This window comes from Macrobrachium nipponense, chromosome 29 (genome assembly GCF_015104395.2).
Source record: "Macrobrachium nipponense isolate FS-2020 chromosome 29, ASM1510439v2, whole genome shotgun sequence".
Lineage (NCBI taxonomy): Eukaryota > Metazoa > Arthropoda > Malacostraca > Decapoda > Palaemonidae > Macrobrachium > Macrobrachium nipponense.
The window spans coordinates 47,980,138-47,999,561 of record NC_061092.1 but is presented as its reverse complement, the minus strand read 5'-3'; the positions used below and the strand labels follow the sequence as shown (position 1 = coordinate 47,999,561).

The 19,424-nt window shown below is 36.7% G+C and overlaps 2 protein-coding genes across 4 annotated transcripts in view; one reads left to right on the top strand and one right to left on the bottom strand.

The window, feature by feature from the left end:
* The window catches only part of LOC135206270 (histone demethylase UTY-like), a 265,727-nt gene extending 249,169 nt beyond the window's left edge, over nucleotides 1-16,558 (bottom strand). For both annotated transcript variants that reach the window (XM_064237687.1, XM_064237688.1), the window contains exons 1-2: nucleotides 16,342-16,558; nucleotides 2,165-2,661 (exon numbers count right to left, since the gene is read on the bottom strand). In XM_064237687.1, coding sequence (XP_064093757.1) covers nucleotides 2,165-2,661; nucleotides 16,342-16,412 — 568 coding nt within the window. In that variant the 5' untranslated portion in view covers nucleotides 16,413-16,558. The remainder of the gene's footprint in view (nucleotides 1-2,164; nucleotides 2,662-16,341) is intronic.
* A 599-nt stretch (nucleotides 16,559-17,157) lies between these two features.
* The window catches only part of LOC135206267 (FUN14 domain-containing protein 1-like), a 116,653-nt gene continuing 114,386 nt past the window's right edge, over nucleotides 17,158-19,424 (top strand). Inside the window, exon 1 of one of the 2 annotated variants that reach the window (XM_064237684.1) lies at nucleotides 17,158-17,243. The gene's annotated coding sequence lies outside the window, so the exon portion shown is untranslated. The remainder of the gene's footprint in view (nucleotides 17,244-19,424) is intronic. The other variant, XM_064237685.1, reaches the window with a different exon arrangement.

Below are 19,424 nucleotides of genomic sequence, written 5' to 3'. Positions count from 1 at the left end.
TTCACGATAATTTCATGTCTCAAAACTCAGAAAATATCTATCATATAATTCAAACCTGTAAGAAATATCACGTGTAACCAAATTTCGGAAAAACAGCTGCGAAACATTTGTTGAAATTTTTGTTCACTCATCATCCATGCGTTTGACACAAATAAATCATCATCCAACCTTTGTTCAAATATTAGAATAATAAAAACGCACCGCCAACGTTATCACACAGTGCTTTGAGCTAAACAATGTACAAAAAAAATGACAACCAATGCATAACAGGGATCAAATCTCTATAACCATTACGAAAATAGTGCCAGTTGTGAATTCAAAAACTTGTTGGCATGAAAATCAGTTTAACACTACTCGGCAACGTTATGTTCAGTCTGAGATTTTGGACGATACAAAAAGAATCATACTGCCGCAGATCTGAGCATGACTGTACAATCAAAAGAAAAAAGAAATGATAAATAAGCGATACACGGAAGAGGATTTGACTGATATATCAACTGAATAACAACAGAATGTATTAATCACTGAAATGACGGGTTTTCAAATATCAAAACTGAAGAAACTTAGGAGATGGAAAACAACGGCCGCCATGAAATCACTGTAGAAATAACTTTAATTTAATGTAAAATACACGAACGAAAAGAGTGTCCATCTGAAAGGCTCACCCTTGGGGTCATAAGAAAACGAAGGCTGATGACAGGGAGCGGAGATTGAAAAATAAAAGAAAAAAAACCACACCAAGAAAGGTGACCTGAATTAACAAACTACCGAGGCACTGCACTTACGGCCTCAGTGATACCGACATAATGCTTAAGAGATGAACAGCCTAGTTTCAGAAAAGGTAGGAGTTGCACAAATTAATTCGAGATAGATTATGCAGTGTTGTTTCGAATGTAAAAATCCAACCAGCGGCTTGTATTGATTTAAGAGAATGAGTTTCACGGCAACCAAATGTCAATATTAAGGAGAGTCTCGCGTTACCATCGTGTTTAAACTATCCATGAACGGCGCAAGAGCAAATATAAAGTTGATGGAGTCTTATTACGAGAATTTGCAGTGAATAGATGACGCTACGTGGATTCTGTGATGAACAAACCGGTTGTATAAGGAAGAAGTTTAAACTGGAGTAACGACAGAAACAACAGACTTAAAACTATGCATATGATGCTATTTCAATCAGCTTTGTGAACCATAAGGTTCACAAAGCTTGCTAACAAGATCGGGAGATGTGAATCAATAAGCAGCTAAGAAAAACAGAAGTATTAAGGACAGATTAAGCACAAAGCAAAGCGATGAGGCCGAGTCTTTCAAAGATTAGCAACAATATCCAATCCAGCTTCTCCTGAGGTGGACTTTGGAAAGTCTAAATAAATGACAAATCAAACACAGGGCAGCTGAATAAATGTTGACACCAAACAGACTGTAATTGCAAACTTGAAGATTTCCCATCAGTCTAGTATGATTTGTAATGCTACACCGACATAAATGACCATGAAACTGTGTCCAAAAGATCTAGCTAAATTTTAAAAAATAATGCTTTAAGAATATGAGTCACATGACAAGTTTAAGGGCAAAAATTTAACATCAGGGAATCTACAGAATTGCAATGTGAATGGTGGAATTTCACACACACACACACACACACACACACATATATATATAAATTGATATATATATATATATATAATATATATATTAATCTATATATATATATATATATATATATATAATATATATAATGAATAAATGGTGGAATTTCACACACACACACACACACACACGGTGGTGGAGTGGGTAAAAGCTTCACTGACGTTCCTGGATTTGTATGGTGTCCTGGGTTCGTGCCTGGGCGCCGACAATTCTATTATCGCCTAATAAAAATTCCCCTTCGGCTAAGCATATATGAAAATATATTAATTCCGAGGTAGAGTGAATTAGATATTAAAAGACATTTGTAGCTCGATGTATGTATATGAATCACGGTAATGTGATATGACTTTTATATATATATATATATATATATATATATATATATATATATATATAATATAGATAGGTAATGGATAAATCATACATATTACATTAAGCATCACCTGCGGGGCCAATAGTGTAAATAAATAAACGAACGAACGAAAAGAGCGTCCACCTGAAAAGAAAGACTCACCCTTGGGGTAATCCTCCAGGAGTAGATGAAGATGCCCGAGTTTACAGTAAGTCTTGGGCTCGATGCTAAGGCTGTTATCAGCCGTGTTGTGCGTCGTGGAGGGGGCGTTGTCATTATTATTATTGTTGTTGTTGTTGTTGTTGTTATTGCCGTTGTTGGGGTTGATGCAGTCCTCGACATCCCCGAAGCTCTCCTCCAACAGAGTAATGTCCGTTGTGGTCTGAGAGGGGGGGACGCTGGAGGGGGTGGTGGAGGAGGTGGTATTGGGGCTGAAGAGGTCCGTCGTCTCCTGCTTGATGGAAGGAGGCGACGAAGACGGGGGCTTCTTGGGGCTGATCGAATCGGACTCCACGCCATCGTTGTTGTTATTGTTGTTGTTGTTCTTGTTGTTGTTAGCCTGGATAATCAGGGACTCGAGGTAGCGGACAGCTTTCAGCACGAGAGCACGCTTCCGGCTGTTCCCTGCCTCGTTCAATTTCACAAAGCCAAACTGACGGCTGTAGGGGAGAGAGAAACCGTGTGAAGGATGAACAATTTGTGATCACAGACAACACATAAATTATAATATATATAACAATAATAAATCAGCAACAGCTAATGATGCCAGCCAGGTTACTTTCTCGAGAATCAGAGTACTTTAATTATCACATAATGAGATGATTATGCATCAATCACTGTTATGCCTCTTATCAATACTACAAAACTGTAAATAGTAATATATATTATAAAAAAGTAATATACAAAGGGTGCATGTACATGGATGGAGAGAGAGAGAGAGAGAGAGAGAGAGAGAGAGAGAGAGAGAGAGAGAGAGAGAGAGAGAGAGAGAGAGAGAATCTGAAACCATCAACTGCAAGTATTTAAAACAAGGGATTTCTAAAGGAAGGAAGGATCCTCTGCGACAACAACAGCAGCACAACCACACTCACTTTCACCTCGCAAGAGGAAGCTGAAAGTGCGAAAGCAAATTTGCAGCACATTATATAAATCTCATTATAATCCCTCTCATCTTGATGTCGATGACGACATAATGGACAGCAGGAACATGCCCTCACTACCCAAAAACCCAAGGGAACTACGTGAGTTTATAGGGTCATATAAACAGGGAAAAAAAGCAATTCCCTTAACTTGTCCTACTTCCCCCACCCTCAATCACCCGACAATTCTTTCTGCATGCGCGAACCATCTCAAGATATTCTGATCCATTCTTCTACATACAATGACCATTTTTTAGCATTTCTACATGCAGTATATACCTCCGTTTCTCACCATATCAATTCTTTTTACACCACTTACTATAAAGCGTCAATGTCTCTTGCACTCACATTCACAACCCATCCGCCAATTCATTCAAGAAGAACTGGCTCCACGGTCCTTTCAAAATATACACTTTGGCGTCTTTTGATGGCCCAAATGTTGTCTTTCCAGTGTTTGCATACACCCTCCTACCTTGCTGGCTTAAACTATTCGGTGGACTACCGCATTCCCATCCTTTAAACATCTGTTAAGACTTATTTCCAAATACGCTACAATCTAATAAGCTCCATTCTTCCGCCATCTACCTCAACATTCACAGCTTCATCTGCATGGTTGACATTTCATCTTCCCACACTTACTCTCTCGCAAACACTTTCAAACTCATTTCCTATTGTCTTTTCAATCTCTCTTCACCATCTAGGTACTACTATATCAGCAATGTGCCATCTGCTTATATCAACCATTCCATACTCGAGCCCCCGAACTCATTTTCTCAACACCGAACTTCACAGCCACATCCACTGTCGTTTATGACACTTCACACCACTCCCTCAGTAGGCATTAAGAAGTCTCAAACACAGGATAGATAATATAGTATACACTCTTGTCGCGGACCTGCTCTTATACCAAGACAACTCTCCATCATATACATTCTAATCAGTTTTAATTATTTATCTTCCACTCGATACATTCTCAGAACTCTATATGGCCTCTGTCGAATTGATCAGGTTCTCAACTTCTCCTTTTCATCATTGTGGATATTTATAATACACGTGCGCCTGGTAAAAAGAAAAGCGACCAGTCGATTCTATACACACACACAATATATATATATATATATTATATTATATATTATAAATAATATATATCTATATATATATATATATATATATATATATATGTTGGATGCACTTAGAGGCTGCTACAAGTCCGTTTCTGCTCCCACAAAGGAGTCAGTTTCCGAACAAGATGCAACCTATCGAATCCAGAGTTATCTAGTATCCGTAATCAGTCTATTACCTGTTGCTCCCGCTTGGACATCGGTGATTTCAAAATTATTGGATCGGCCAATAAAGATGATGAGCTTTTAACATTGGAATAAAAACCAATGTACCGCATTTAAATACCCAGTCCTCGCCAGTTCAGTTGTTCATAACCTATAACTACTTGTCTGTTTACTTCAGTTCTGTCTCTTGTATAGTTTTGTGTTTTCCCCCCGCTCTGTCCTTCAGTCACTCTCGAACTTTTACTCTGGTAGGTTGTCTCTTCAACCTAGTGTTTTATTGTACAGTAATCTTTATATTTCAAACGTTTTTGTGTTTTAGTGTTCAATTTTTAAATAGTGTATATACCGTGCTTTATTAGTGACAAGTCTTATGTGTGTGCATTTTTATCAACTCCCCAGCCTTGAAGATGCATCGAAGCGATGTGAAACGTCGGCACTAAATCTTATGTATGCTGAGACATGCCTTCACCTCTCCGCCTTGTGATATTTGTAGGGCTTGACACCCCGCTCCCCCCCCCCCCCCCCCCCCCCCCCCCCGGCTTCGTTTATGGTATTTGTTTGCCGGGTCAACTGGAACAATAGTTTAACTATGAAGGTCATTTCACCTCTGTTGTCCAAAAGAGGTGCAAGGAAGGTGACGACAGACTGCTAGTCAGCTTTAGACCATTAAAGGTATTCGGACCTGGTGAGTCGGTTAAAGGTCTAAATGGGCTTGGACAGTCGTAAGCAGCACAGGGGACCTGTTGATTGGGTCAGGCGTCAGTAACTGCATTGTGTTTTGGGGCTCTGGACCTTCAGGGGTACGTACGAGCACGGTCTAGGTATACCTAGACCGTGCATACGAGTATCATCATGTTCGGCAGAGACAGCCTCGGTGTGTGTCACGATTTTCTTAGTGAGCTGTCTCATGCACCATTACTGCAGGGGGTCTTCACACCCAAGGTTATTTTATTCCAGTGTAGCCGGGGGGAGGAGGAGGAAGTTTTCGTTTTGGGGGCATTTTTTATCAATTAGCTTCGCGAGTGGTTTTTTTTTAATGTCCTTTTGTTGGTTTTTATTGTATATAGTTTGATAAAGTCCTTTGTAACAATACACCTTTTATGGTTGCCTGTTAATAATGACGATTCAGTATGTTGACCGTTTATGGTTTGCAGTCACAGTAAACTTCGTGTTTACAACGAGCCTAAACTATTTAATTGTATAGTGTAGCGAGGCTCCTTCAATGGTTGTCGAGTCATTTCTGCGAGTATAAACTTCTGATTTGCCGACTAATGTAAACTTAAGAATATTTGCCGTCCTTTAGGGATTTTCTTTTAACAAATATAGTACTGACTGGATGGCGTTTTCCTCCAACAATTAGAGTAGTTTCTTTGGTTTTATCTGATGCCCCCAGATTTTTATAATGACCATATTTCGTTTTATTTTTTACGCTACTGTTTTTGCAGTGTAAAAAATTAACCTTAGGAAATAAAATTGACGGAAACTGTTGTTACTAAATTTAAGGTATCTTGCTGCCTCCTCCTCATCCTTCGTCGGCCTGAAGTGCTGCCGGATTTTGTCCATATATATATTTTCTTTTTTTGAATTAAAAGAACCTGAAGAACCCAGAGGGGGTTAACATAAAATATTATATAGATATATATAATCATATATCATGCTGTTCGGATTTTTTAATACACGATAAAAATAGACCACGAGACATTAGCCCCGGGCAGAACGTGACCCTTTACAGCTAGTAAATTTAGTTAAGTCGAATGACGGTCTGCGTACACAATTCGGCTCTTCAGTCAATAAAAAAAATACGACTTACGTAATAGATTAGTCATAAACTTATGAACCATAAATATTCGTTATTTGAGACCACCCCAAAAAACTGGCTAAAAAAAAGTCTGAAGGTCTAACTACACTTGATGTAACTTTTGAGACTACTTACTTTTGAGAATTTATATATAACTAACAATTGCGAGTGCTAACTACACTTGGTTTAACTTTTGGCTCTAGGCTAACTCTTGATTTGTTCTAACTACACTTGGTGTAACTTTTGACTGTCATCTTATTTTTGAGAAATTGTAAGAGAAGTTCTAACTGCACTTGGTGTAACTTTTGACTCCCATCTTACTTTTAAGACCTATCTAATGAAAAGTGTCGGCAATGCCCAAAGGAAGTTAGGTATTCTGCGTAAAGCCCCTTCCACGCGAGAGGCAACTGCATGGCGGGCAGACAGTATTAAGCCCCATCCACACGGTCGAGCATTGCTCAACGAACTCTGCTCGATGTGACGTCAGAAGCGCAGATACAGAGAGTCAAGTTCTAACTTTCCCCGCTTCTGACGTCACATCGAACACAGTTCGTCGAGGAAAGCTCGACCGTCTGGACGGGGCATTATATGAAACTGTTCTCTGGTGTGGATGTCTTCCTCTGCCAGAGATTTGTCTCTTCTGGACCTGTAGTGGATCGTCGTGGTGGTAGGTTTCTTGTTTCCTAACTTGTCAAATTTTCTTGTATTACATTAAAAACTGACCCTTTACCCCTTTTTCTAGCCGAGGCATCCCGATTTGCTGAGAAGCACCATTATGCAGTACATGTGCCTCATGCTTCGCTGTCTTACTTCTCAGTTCCTTTATTCCTCATAGCGTCGGACTGTGGAACAGTCTCCCTGAGGAAGGGTGTTGTCCAATTGGAAAATCAACAGTTCAAGCGAAGATACAACGCATGACTACCATAGGCAATTCTTGTATTTTATCAATTACTTATATTTCATATACTTATTTTTGTATTTCTTTTCTAATAACTGATCTCTTCTTTCTGTATTTATTACCTCCTGTTACTTCTTTCAAATGAACACCATATTCTTTGGAAGCTTGAATTTCAAGACAATGGCACCTGTGGGCTTGTTCCGTATGAACAAGTTTTATCTTCTGAATATAATAATAATAAAGGATAACCTAGTAGACCACACAAAAATAAAGTCCTCTGCATCTACCTGCATGATCAACAGCTAAATCAAGGCTTTCGAAAGAATGTAGTACATCAAATGCAATGATACGATAGTGTTTCGCCTACTCCGTGTTTTATTTACGACCATCAGAAAATAAACTCATCATCTACGGCCACATATTAAATCACAGCGTTTTCAATCACAGAATAAATGTTAAATCCTCAACAGCCTAACAAACAATCAACTCGCAACCCTAATTACTTCGAAATTTCCATGCGTTCAACTCTGCCTTCATTACAACACGTAAGATGCGAAACTCTATAGAAAAAAGGTGAATGGTCAAAATAGATCAAGAAAAACTCTCAATCGGATAAATTTTACGGGGGTTTAACATCAGTCCTCTGAGAGAGAGAGACGATGATCATGAATAAAAACTAATAAACCGTTACAAAAATAAATTGCATTGTTCAGTACTACGTAACTTAAGATCTCTGAGCATGAGTCACTCTCAGAGAGAGAGAGAGAGAACCACATTTTCCTAAATCACGGTGACTTATTTAAGAGACGAGCGCATGGTGTAAAGGACCATCGTCGGCTTTGACCATTTGCTGATGCTGCTCCACCTCAGAATTTAACGAAGTGAACGAAGACTGCATATGTCTACGATAAAACTGAATACTATACTACAGAGTGATGCAATTTGATCGTTAAGGAAGGGTCATCGACAAAACTACCTGATGCCATTTGATCGTTAAGGAAGGGTCATCGACAAAACTACCTGATCTATATAAAACTTTTCATTTCTCTAACATTGCAGCATTAATCATTTGAAAAAAAAAAGTCAAACAAAAAACTTACATATATACTAACTATTTTAACCATGTGCCCAACACACATTTAATGCCTCAAAATTAGCATCTTTCTAAAAGAACAACAACATACCTGGAGACGAAGTACAACCCATGATCAATATTCATTTACGTTATGAAAATATTTTACATAACTTAGCCAGATCGGTCCTGTGTTTCGAAAATCTCCGTCGTTAATACTACAAGCCAATGACATCCATTCCTTGATGGTGACAATAAGACTTCATCCAGGTATTTTTTTTTTTACCTATAAAACGTTGCATCGGCAGTAATCCCCCCCTCCCCCAAACCACCAATCCACTAAGAAGAAAAGCATAAACAGGAAAACCTAGTTTCTTATTCTTACTTGAACCATAAAAAGGTCTTCTTTTCGTAAAGTGTCAGTGACAGTCGTCAAGCCAGTCTTGAATAGCTCAATAAATCGATCCCCACTACATAACTGGCCTTTTCGCATGATTTTAAATATTTTGAGTGAATTTTCCCAGAGTAACTGGAAGAATTTTTTAGCTCAAACAGTCTGTGCAACTGAAAGCAGCTTTCGTGTGTAACTGTTCTATCAAACAATCAGTAAAATCCCTGAAATGTAGCTTTTATATCTTTATACAAGTAATGTCTGTCACTATATAAATACAGTTACTAGGAAATTGAATACTACTATTCAGTTACCACTGTACATGTCAGTGCACTTTATAATTGACTTGATATACAGGTCAATCATTTTATTTCACTGCCTTCTCTTTTGCTTTGAAGATTTTCCTCGGACGTATGAACTTCACAGAGAACTCTCTGTTAGTGCTCCCAGCCACAATGAAAACGGTAAACAAAAATTAAAGATAAACGTAAATGTGAAATTTACATCCACAAAATTAATATCAGACGCACAGCAATTGAACATAACATTCACAAACAGAGTGGCTTCTATGGGGGAATCACATTAAAATGCATTAAATCAATAACCACAGAGAGTACTATAAGGGGAGCATCCTAGAGCTTGTACCCATCTCATGAACAGCTAAATATTTTAACAAAAAAATTATATCTGCAACCACTGGCATGATTTTCAATTTGATCCATAATTGTCAAATCACCTGTTACCAGACAAGTGACACCTTTGGTAAAATTTTAGTAAAAGTACACTTGAAACTTTGGGTAATCTTGCTCACTAATAATAAAACAAAAATTCAGAGGGAGCAATTCTCAAAAACAGCCAAGCACCTAAGATAACAGCTATAAAAATCTTGACAAATTTCCACAATTACTTGAAATATTATTGCTCACCATCAGACTGATTAGCAATAATTAACCCCTGCAAGAAACTATACATATATGCCAGTCATGAGATAAAATGTTACCCACGTATATTCAACTAAAGATTAGATTATAAAATTTTTGGCACATACCCAAGCACTATATTCAAACAAATGCATGGAAACCGTACATACAGTGACAAAATATTATAAGTGTAAAAGTTTATGACCATTAAACGCTGTGAGCGATAACAGCCCTGATGAGCATTCCAGTAATCACAGCTGACAAAAGGTCACCACAAGGGAAACATCAAATATTCACAGGCCAGACTCGCGCACACAGCAGCTCTACAAAATGAGCTATAGACTGTATAAAGTCAACTCAAATGCCAAGCTCTCTCAATCTCGCTCCATCACCACACAATACCAAACTGATTACTAAACAATTTAGTCCTGTAAATTCTAGAGTAACAATGAAAAAGTTCCTTTTTGAGCTGCTCTAAACTGAAAATGATAAACTGAAGGGTCTCATACATCACTTTGTAAACAGACCCCTCTGTGAAGTGGTACTAAAGGAGTGGGGTGGGGTGGCTTTACATGAAGGACAAGACTGGCTACCAATCAAAAGAGAGACAGAAGTACCATAGTCGGCATTACAATGCTTGAACAGGCAGATTTTAAGCACCATCTAAAACTACTGTACTAAAATATGCTCATATAATCACAAAAATGATGTACAGTACCCAAACTAACTTACAGTCTTAACCCTTTAAATTATTTTATGCATAATCTATTTGTGAAGATGAGGATGAAAGATGAATCTCCTCATAAACCATTGGAAATAACAATAAATACAAGCAAATCTGATATATGTTAGTCTATGTAAAGGCTACACGTATGTACTTTGTCGCTTCAAAAACGACAGGCGGCAAAATAAAATTACTCAAGCATATTATCTAATGCATCCCACAGCCTTAAAGAGTAACTGATGACAAGAGTAAATGGTACTGGAAAAGTTCCACCACACAACCATCCAGTTTACAAAAACTTTCCAATGGATGCGGAAATTTAACAACTACCCACAAATACTAGCAATGCTGAAAATACAATATACTACCTCCAACTTCTTTCCACCTAAAATCCTCACACACAATTTCTCCTGACAGACACTAACAGACAATGTCCTAGACAGAAGTGGGATGTGCTTGTAACAACTAGATCAAAGACAAGCCATCTCAGTCTAACATCAACAGACCTTTTAAAAGTCAATATAATACCTGCACACAAATACCATAATGTCCCTAGACACATATCTTGCCAGTGCATCACTACTAAACAGGGTAGTGCTTCAGAATACCAATTTATTAGCCATCAGATGAGTGCCTAGGACCTGTTTGATGGCATTTTAAAACACAATGTTATGAAACAACACAAGCTACAAACAAAAATTATATCACGTATAGTACTGTACTCTAAAGAATTGAAACTACTATGTACGTATATAATTATGATACAGAATAACAAACTACCCATAACAGCAACTTCTGCAAATTCTGATATTTTTAACAATCAAGCAATCAAAATACTGCTACCTTCTAAATCATGATAAAGCTTTCCAGTAGTCTTTCAATCAGATGTTTTACTGATCTTTTGGTAAACTCTAAAATTTAAATTAAAGAAAAAATAAACAATTGTACTCAATACTTCAACTCATTCCTTACAGTAGAATTAACATTTTTATTAAAAGCAACTGACCCTTATGTCTGACTACTTCTCGATGTAAATTTACATAATACTAAAGGGATGGGGGTTCCTGGAACATCTCACTGAATTAGGAAGTGTAAAACTAAATCTGTTTCCTAGGCCATGATATAAAGCATCATAAATTAACGTGCATCACCTAAAACAAATGCCATCTATGGACAGCAAAACATTCAGATACAGTCTTCCTGAAAATATCATGAAACTGGAACTTCAAAAGTTGCAATCTATTACTAACCTAATACTATTCCCCTTGCATTTTAATGCATTTTTATCCATTTATTAATTCATTTACTTAATATTTTTTAATAAGTGAAACCTCTTCTTTCTGCATCTCCCTTCACCTCCTCTTATTTCTTCCTAATGAACACCATATTTTTTGGAAGCACGAATTTCAAGTCAATGGCCCCTGAGACTTTCTTCTATATAAAAAGGGTTCAGCTTCTGAATAATAACATTAATAATACCAAATGACAGCAGTAACAGAAGCTAGAAACCTTAAGAATCAAAATGGAATTACCTATAACTATGATAAAAGTCTGCTAATTTCAACAATTAATCTAAAACTAAACAAGTGTTATCATATAACACTCTTATATTTAATGATATACACCTAATTCAACATCAGGCCCTATACCCAATAATATATCATTCAAGCTATACAACAACACCAACTAGAACTATACCTTTAGCAACAAAAAGGTCAAGAGGTTGGTGATAGTTCTTTATCACTTCAGTCTCATAATGGAAATCTTTATTACTCACACTTATGGCATAAAAAAATATGTATACTTATGCTACTCAACCATGGAAAACACAAGGAACAGTAATAAGGATGCGCAGTAATGGCAGCACTAACAGAACTGCTAACAGTACGTAGTACTTTCATTTAGTCAAGATAATTTTCTGAAGGTCAAGAGCATGACCAGACCTGTACAGATAATTTCAATTAAATTTTCACTATGGGCAAGCTTGCAAAAACATTCTTGTACTCTACAAAATACAAATTGAACATTTGAGTATATACCAGTATGTAATGTGTACAGTACTACCAAAGTTTTAAATACATGGTGGAAATACCTGAAAATACAAGTAACTATAGTCAGTGTCATTTCATGTGTCCACTCAATTTTCATCTAATCACGCCTACAGAAGAAGTTGTGACATGTGCACGGGCTGACAATCAATTTTTCTCCTATTGTTGGCTTATTGTGATAAAATTTATAAACAATTTCTACAATAACAGATGTGAATGTTCATATAAAAAAACCATTGTTCCTTTTTATATAAACCATTTCTAATGTGTATATATTATATTGTTATATATCAACAAAAGCACACAACAAACAAACTTGTATCAAACATTCTACTCAAATTAAAACAACAACAAAATTACGAGCTTTCAATAATTGTATTTACCTCATTAGTATAGCCAAGGCACAAACAAAACCAAATAACTTTACTGTGATACCAAAGTAATATGTATATAGGACTGTAAACTGAAAAATCATCTGTAATATTGTTGACTGCTCGAACATGAAGCATGGACCAATGAAGCTAAGACTGTTTCTCAATCGCCAGATAGTACTTGATTGAACTGGCCTTCTTTTAAGCACACGTACATTCAACTTCAGTCAAAATTACTTTTTTTTTATTTAAATCTATTTATTCATTCTGTCTAAGTATCATTCCAATGCTCAACAATAAAAAAAATGGTGTCCAATTTATCCTTTTATACCATATGTGGTATGCCACCACACTTTGAGGATGATGGAAACACTATGGTATTTCACAACATTTGTACAATAAATTACTTGGCTAAATAGTAGTCCTGAAAGTGGCCATTCCCTAAGCTATCATAATTATTTGTAAACTCAAGAAAAAATATAACTATGCAAAGTATTCTAAAATGAAAACTGCAATAGTACCATTACCATCTTGCCATGTGTTAACTGAAATTTCCCAGCTACCTCCTCCAGGCCCCGGACAGTCTCATACAACAAAGATAATACATTACAGTATTTCAAATATTAACCTGCACATATTATTCAAATGCAAGAAATTATTACAATACCTGTTATTCACTTTCCTACAAAATAAAAAATAATTACATAAAGGCCCATTATTCATGTCCATTTAACTCATGAGATAGACTATTTGTTACAAGCTTGTCATTTATGTGCTTGTATTTTTATATAACTTATGTAAACACACTGGCATGTTTATCATCTAATAAGATGTGAGGGGTCTTTGTATATTACAAGCATTCAGATGTAATTATTAAAAAAAAACACTTTGCATCTTTATCACATACTGCCAAATCTACCTAAAACAAATGTTGGTGAGTGGAAAAATTAAAGGAAACAGCCTACAATAGGTCTCACAAAATTACATTACACAAATACACATGCTTCAGCTAGCCTTGCAACCAAATACCCAACATAGCCTACATAGGGACAATATGTATGCACAACAATAATCATGCACATATACTAGAACCCATTAGAAATCAGCATGTGAATTATAAAGCACCAAGTTCAAACTATAAAAAGTAAAAGCGCAAAGCCTAACTTCCAGTATCTGAGTAGATTACACTACACAGGTTTTACACCACAATCAAATTGAAAGCAGCTTATAATAATTGCTCTACTACCCTAATATATATATATATATATATATATATATATATAGATATATATATATATATATATATATATATATATATATATATATATATATATATACACACACACACTCAATTAGCATTCACACAAATTTTGATATGTACTACTGTACCAAACTAAATAGTGTAAATATATACATGACCCAAATTACTATTTATACATGTAGCCTATACTGTTTTAAAACCTAATATAAACAAGAAAAATACTGTACATTGGTATTGTATGTTCATATTTATAGTAGGTACCTTGAAGGGAAAGACTGTGAGGAATAAGACAAATGCATCCTAATGTGTATATAATTTGTGCTATGTTCGATATGTAACTGCTACAAATATTTCCTTCTTCACATTATTATTATATATTAAGCATAACTGCTAATATCAAAGGGATACTAAATCTCTGGCAGAAGCAGACATCCATAGCAGAGAACTGCACTCTGGTAAAGACAGGACAAATGACCTAAAACAGGTAGCATTGATTTTATCACTGTTAAAAATCTATGGGGCCGTTGTAAATAATGTATTGTATATACAATACATAGCCTAATACAGTGAGAATGTTCTATGTAGGTATCCTGAATCTGAAGACATAGAAATTAACACCGAAATTAACTGGAGGCCTTAGTCATACCATCTGACTCATAGCCTACATGCTACAACTACAATTTCATCATGTTCCAAGCAAACTTACTCAAAACAACATTATTAATGCACTCAATTATCAAACTGTCAAACATATACCAGTTAAATAAAAGCTGTACATGATTTGCTATGTATATCAAAAGCTAAGCACAAGCAGGCATAATTCTCAGAAAAATGTATGGAATATAGTTCAGCCTATTTTCTATACCTAGTATATCTCTGCAAATCAACTTCTACAGAAAAACTATGCTTTACCTATAGAATCAATAGTACACAACCTCTAGAAGCTGGGTAAAACATTTGCAACACCTCCATTTTACATTGCATTAAACCCTACCTACCTAAATACAAGTGAAAGATGTGCTACAACCCTGTTAATAACCCCTTAAGAAAACTACCAGCATATTGTAGTTTTCTGCTTGTGTTCTCACATTCTGTGAGGTCAGCTGTAATCTTTTTTTATGCTCTACCAACTTTAAGTACCTAAGAGTCTACCCAGGTTAGTAAATTTCTACCAGCAAGCCTGGATGTTAGCTAAATGAAGTTGCCAAAACCCTTCCAAACAGTTTCTATGCTCTAGGCCAGCAAAATTGACTCCAAACATTAATGTAGGCTAGCATTAAAATGGCATTAATATAAAAAAAAAAATGAAATTATACAATATTTCTATATAAGCATTCCGCATCATTCGTCCCCGAGAATACGAAAGCCACCAGGAATTGGGGTGTCAAATGTATTTTGCTGTGTTTAGTACAAGTCCCTGGGGGTTAATTACGATCATCCGAATAAATATTACTTAAAATTCTTGTTCAGGAGGTAGGTAAAACTGCATAGAAAAACCGCAACTGCTATAGTCTAGGGCGCCGCAGAATAGTAGGTAGTAATATAGCTAGATCTAGCAAGTCTGCTATACAAATTTTACTTAGCACAGCTTAATACCTATAAAAGATGTTTAGCTAATTACAATTTAAATTCAAGGGCACAGGTTTGCCTAATTCTTCTAATCTTACACCTGGCTAGATGACCATGGCTTAAGTACATCTCCCTGCATACTATTTTGAAATGGATAAATAAATGAACTATGCTCAGCCTATGACTTTTCCAATAAAAAAATAACAGCACCCTACTAGGGAGAGTCATTGTGAACCCCCAGCAAAATAGCTTAAACCAAAGCTCACTGACGTGGCCTCTAACAATGGCTTGGTTACCCTAGGGAAGATGATTATTGGAAACTTACATACCTACTTAGGTATGTTAAAAGTGTTCCATAAACGAAAAGAAAAAGCTTTTATCAATTAGGCTAGCTAGAGGAAAGGGTTCTCTAGGCAGTCCGGTAAACAAAAGACACGGTGGCAGAGGCTGCTGAACATGGCAGAAACGCTGATCAGCATCGAAATACTATGCAACTCATGTTATCCCGACTGCTACAGAACAATCACAGCTTAGAATCTTCCAACTAGTTCAACAGATCAAAGCTGAACACAGTTAGGGTACCCGAGCAAGCGTCGTCTGTCAGCTGAGGCCGGTGAAGAACACCCCTCATGGATTTGAACTCTTGTTAAAATCCCACACGAAAACACTTCAATATATCTGATCTCTTACTCGTATAAGTGGAACGAGATCGTCCTTACCACGACAAGAGAGGTGAAACACAAGGGAACATGAGCTGGGAAACGTCAAGGAGTTGCAAGAAGGGAGAAAAGGAAGCAAGAAAGAAAATCAGTTTTGAAGGTTACTGAAGGAGTCTTACTCCAGCTCTACTCCTACTCCTCACCTGTCAAGCTCTGAAAGAACTTGCAGCTCCTGTGGCGTCAGGTTTATTTCCTCGGTCTCTGTAACCTCCATTTTACCACCATTGAATCACTCACACTTCAAGCATGAACACAAAAATCACTTAGAAGCGGGATAAATCCCTCATATTCACTACCATTTAAGAGCGAGTACACATTCACATGCAAACGGTACACTATCCACTGTACAAGTACATCAGTACACGCTGAAGGGGCAGGGAAGGAGAAGCAGTCTCGATCCCCACTAGATACCAGCTACTCATTTATTTTACTCATATAATTTAGAATAACGTGGTTTTCCATCTACAAAATGCATTTTAGTAAGACTTCTTATATTTAGATCATGTAATTAATCGATGCTTTACAAAATAAGTTTCAATATATTTTAAAGAAGAAAATGTTTAATTATAGACAATGGCAACACCAATGAAGGGGCAATGGTTGAGCTTCATATTTATCTTTTCTCTAACAGCACAGAACTGTGTAAACACATAACATAATTGGTAATTAATATTTTTTTGGTGCAAAATAACTATTTCGTGCTTTAGGAGTGTCTTTGTTGCTATAAACGAAGTTAGTTCAAAATCTCGATTCCCGATTTCTCCTTCATACTCATTCTTGTTTCTTGCAATGATGCTTACTAGTCTTAAAAACTTGGTCTTATTAATTCAGTTCTATAATCAATGAATTGCTTTTAACAATTAAGAATAAATGTATTTTTTATCAGACGAAAGTACTCAAAAGTAATTCTTACTGAATATGATACCAAATGTAATTTGCCATTTTTTTACTAGCAAATTATTGGAACTTCAGCGTCATTCTCTTTCTTGAGATCAGCTGGTAAGTATAGGTACCCTTACACTCAAAGCAGAACGTATTTCATAAGGTATATATTCTCGCTGTTTTTGTTAATTTTAACATTGTGTTAACGGTTTCAGTCACCACTGAACAATGATTTAGATTATTGAGTGTACGTTAGTGCTTGTCATGAAGGTACTCTCTATGTATTTTGATGATTGAGAAGTGATGTCGAAGACTGTCATAGTTTACCTTGAAGGTTGTCATAGGCCCAGTTGTTTTGTGATGGCCAAAAGAACACCTCTATAACTCTAGGCATGTTGTTGCTTCGATTTATCGTGCATCGCTGAATGGGGCTTTATGTTCATGAAAGTTGATCAATTTTCGAAAGAGTTTGGGCTTTGCTTAATTCCCTCGATTGACTAGCCTTTATTTTATATAGGCTAGTAGGATATTCTAGAAAAAATCGACTAGTACCTACTACTACCTAGGCTAAATATTCCCATCAGAATGTTCAAGTTATATACCTAGTACCTATTCATTGAAGTTGTATTTTATCTTCTGCTTCTGATGACTGGTGTTGTGTAATTACTAGTACCTAACAAGGTCTTGGGCTAACCTAAAGTCAATTACTATTCGTAGTATTCATTTTTTTTTTCTTTTTTACCAGTCCTACCCTACCTTAGGTAGTGTATTGTTTTGCTATAGGCTACTAACCTTTACCTAGGTAATGGGATCTTAGTCAAATTAAAAACACCCTTTGCTCTAACTAGTCTCTCATCATCACCATTTTTTTTTCCATGTTTTTGCTTTTCTATGTAATACTAGGCTTTTCTTTCCTTTAGATTGCTTTTGGGAGGATATTTAGTCTCATTAAGGTAGCAAGAATAGGTATGTTTAGCCTAGCCTAATAGGCTAAAGGATTGATAAGGATTTATCCCCAAACACTAGGGTAAGAGGGCCTGAGAGGGACATGTTTCCTCCCGGTCAGGTAGGACCTCCCTATATTAGGTAACTTAGGGTCTATCCCCGTATGCAAAGTTGAGGTGGGGCCCATTGCATAAGATGTAGTAGGTATATCCATGCAACACTGGAGCATATTCAATGGCTAGGTAATATTACTATGAGGGATATTTGATTACTACAGGCAGTCCCCAGGTTACGACGGGGTTTCTGTTCTTGAGACGCGTTGTAACCCGAAAATCGCCGTAAGCCGGAATATCATAAAAAATCCTAAGAAACCCTTACTTTTAATGTTTTGGGTGCATTGAAAAATTTGTAAACTGCATTCTTATTGCATTTTTCATAAAAAAAAAAAAACTTCAAATATTGATTATTTTGCATTTTTGGTGTCATACCTATTTCCTCTGCCAGATCAGCGTTGTAGGTGTTGTAACCCAGGAACGTGTGTCGTAACCCTGGAAATGATTTCTGATGAATATAATTGAAAAGCGCCTTAACCTCGGAACGTCGCAACCCGAACTTGTCGTAACCCGGGGACTGCTTGTATAGTAGATTCACATCAGCCATGCATCTGATGTCTAAGGCCTGTCCCTTAAGACATTCCTAATTGTTGGTAAGCCAATCACAGGGCTGGAAACTCTGTCTCGCTTGAGAGTTCATATAGGCTAGGCAGTATGTACCTAGGTAGCTATGTCCTGACCTCTCTTTCAAAATTAGGACTTTCATTACACCTCAGTTTTACCTGCAGAAAAGGAGTTTTGTTCATGAAACTTACCTGTCAGATATATATATAGCTGTATTTTTCCGAATCCGACAGAAATTTAAACACTTACGACACACGCAGTGGGAGTCAGGTGGTTAGTACCCATTCCCGCCGCTGGGAGGCGGGTATCAGGAATCATTCCCATTTTCTATCCATAATTTTTCTGTCGCCGGTGCTGAAAACACCTGTTTTCAGTACCTCCGTCTTAGGATTTTGGAAACTTCATTGCCGCTAAGTATCCTAATTGTCTTTTGATTTATTCACTTGGATTTGTGGCTAGGCATACGCTATCTTAAATTGATTTGAATTTGATTCATTTTTGCATAAAATATCTGAATCTAGTTAGGCTAGTTTCAGACGGGGTTGTCTGCAAAGATAGGGTGTGGCTACCGTAAGCTTCGGTAGATTCGCACTTGGTATGTACGAGGGGTATGGGTCTTGCTTCTTTGTTGAGATTTGTCATGTAAGGAGTGTGAGACTTTGTCTATTCCGTAAGGAAGACGTATGATTCGTATGTACGCAATTAATCAGTAACAAAAGTCA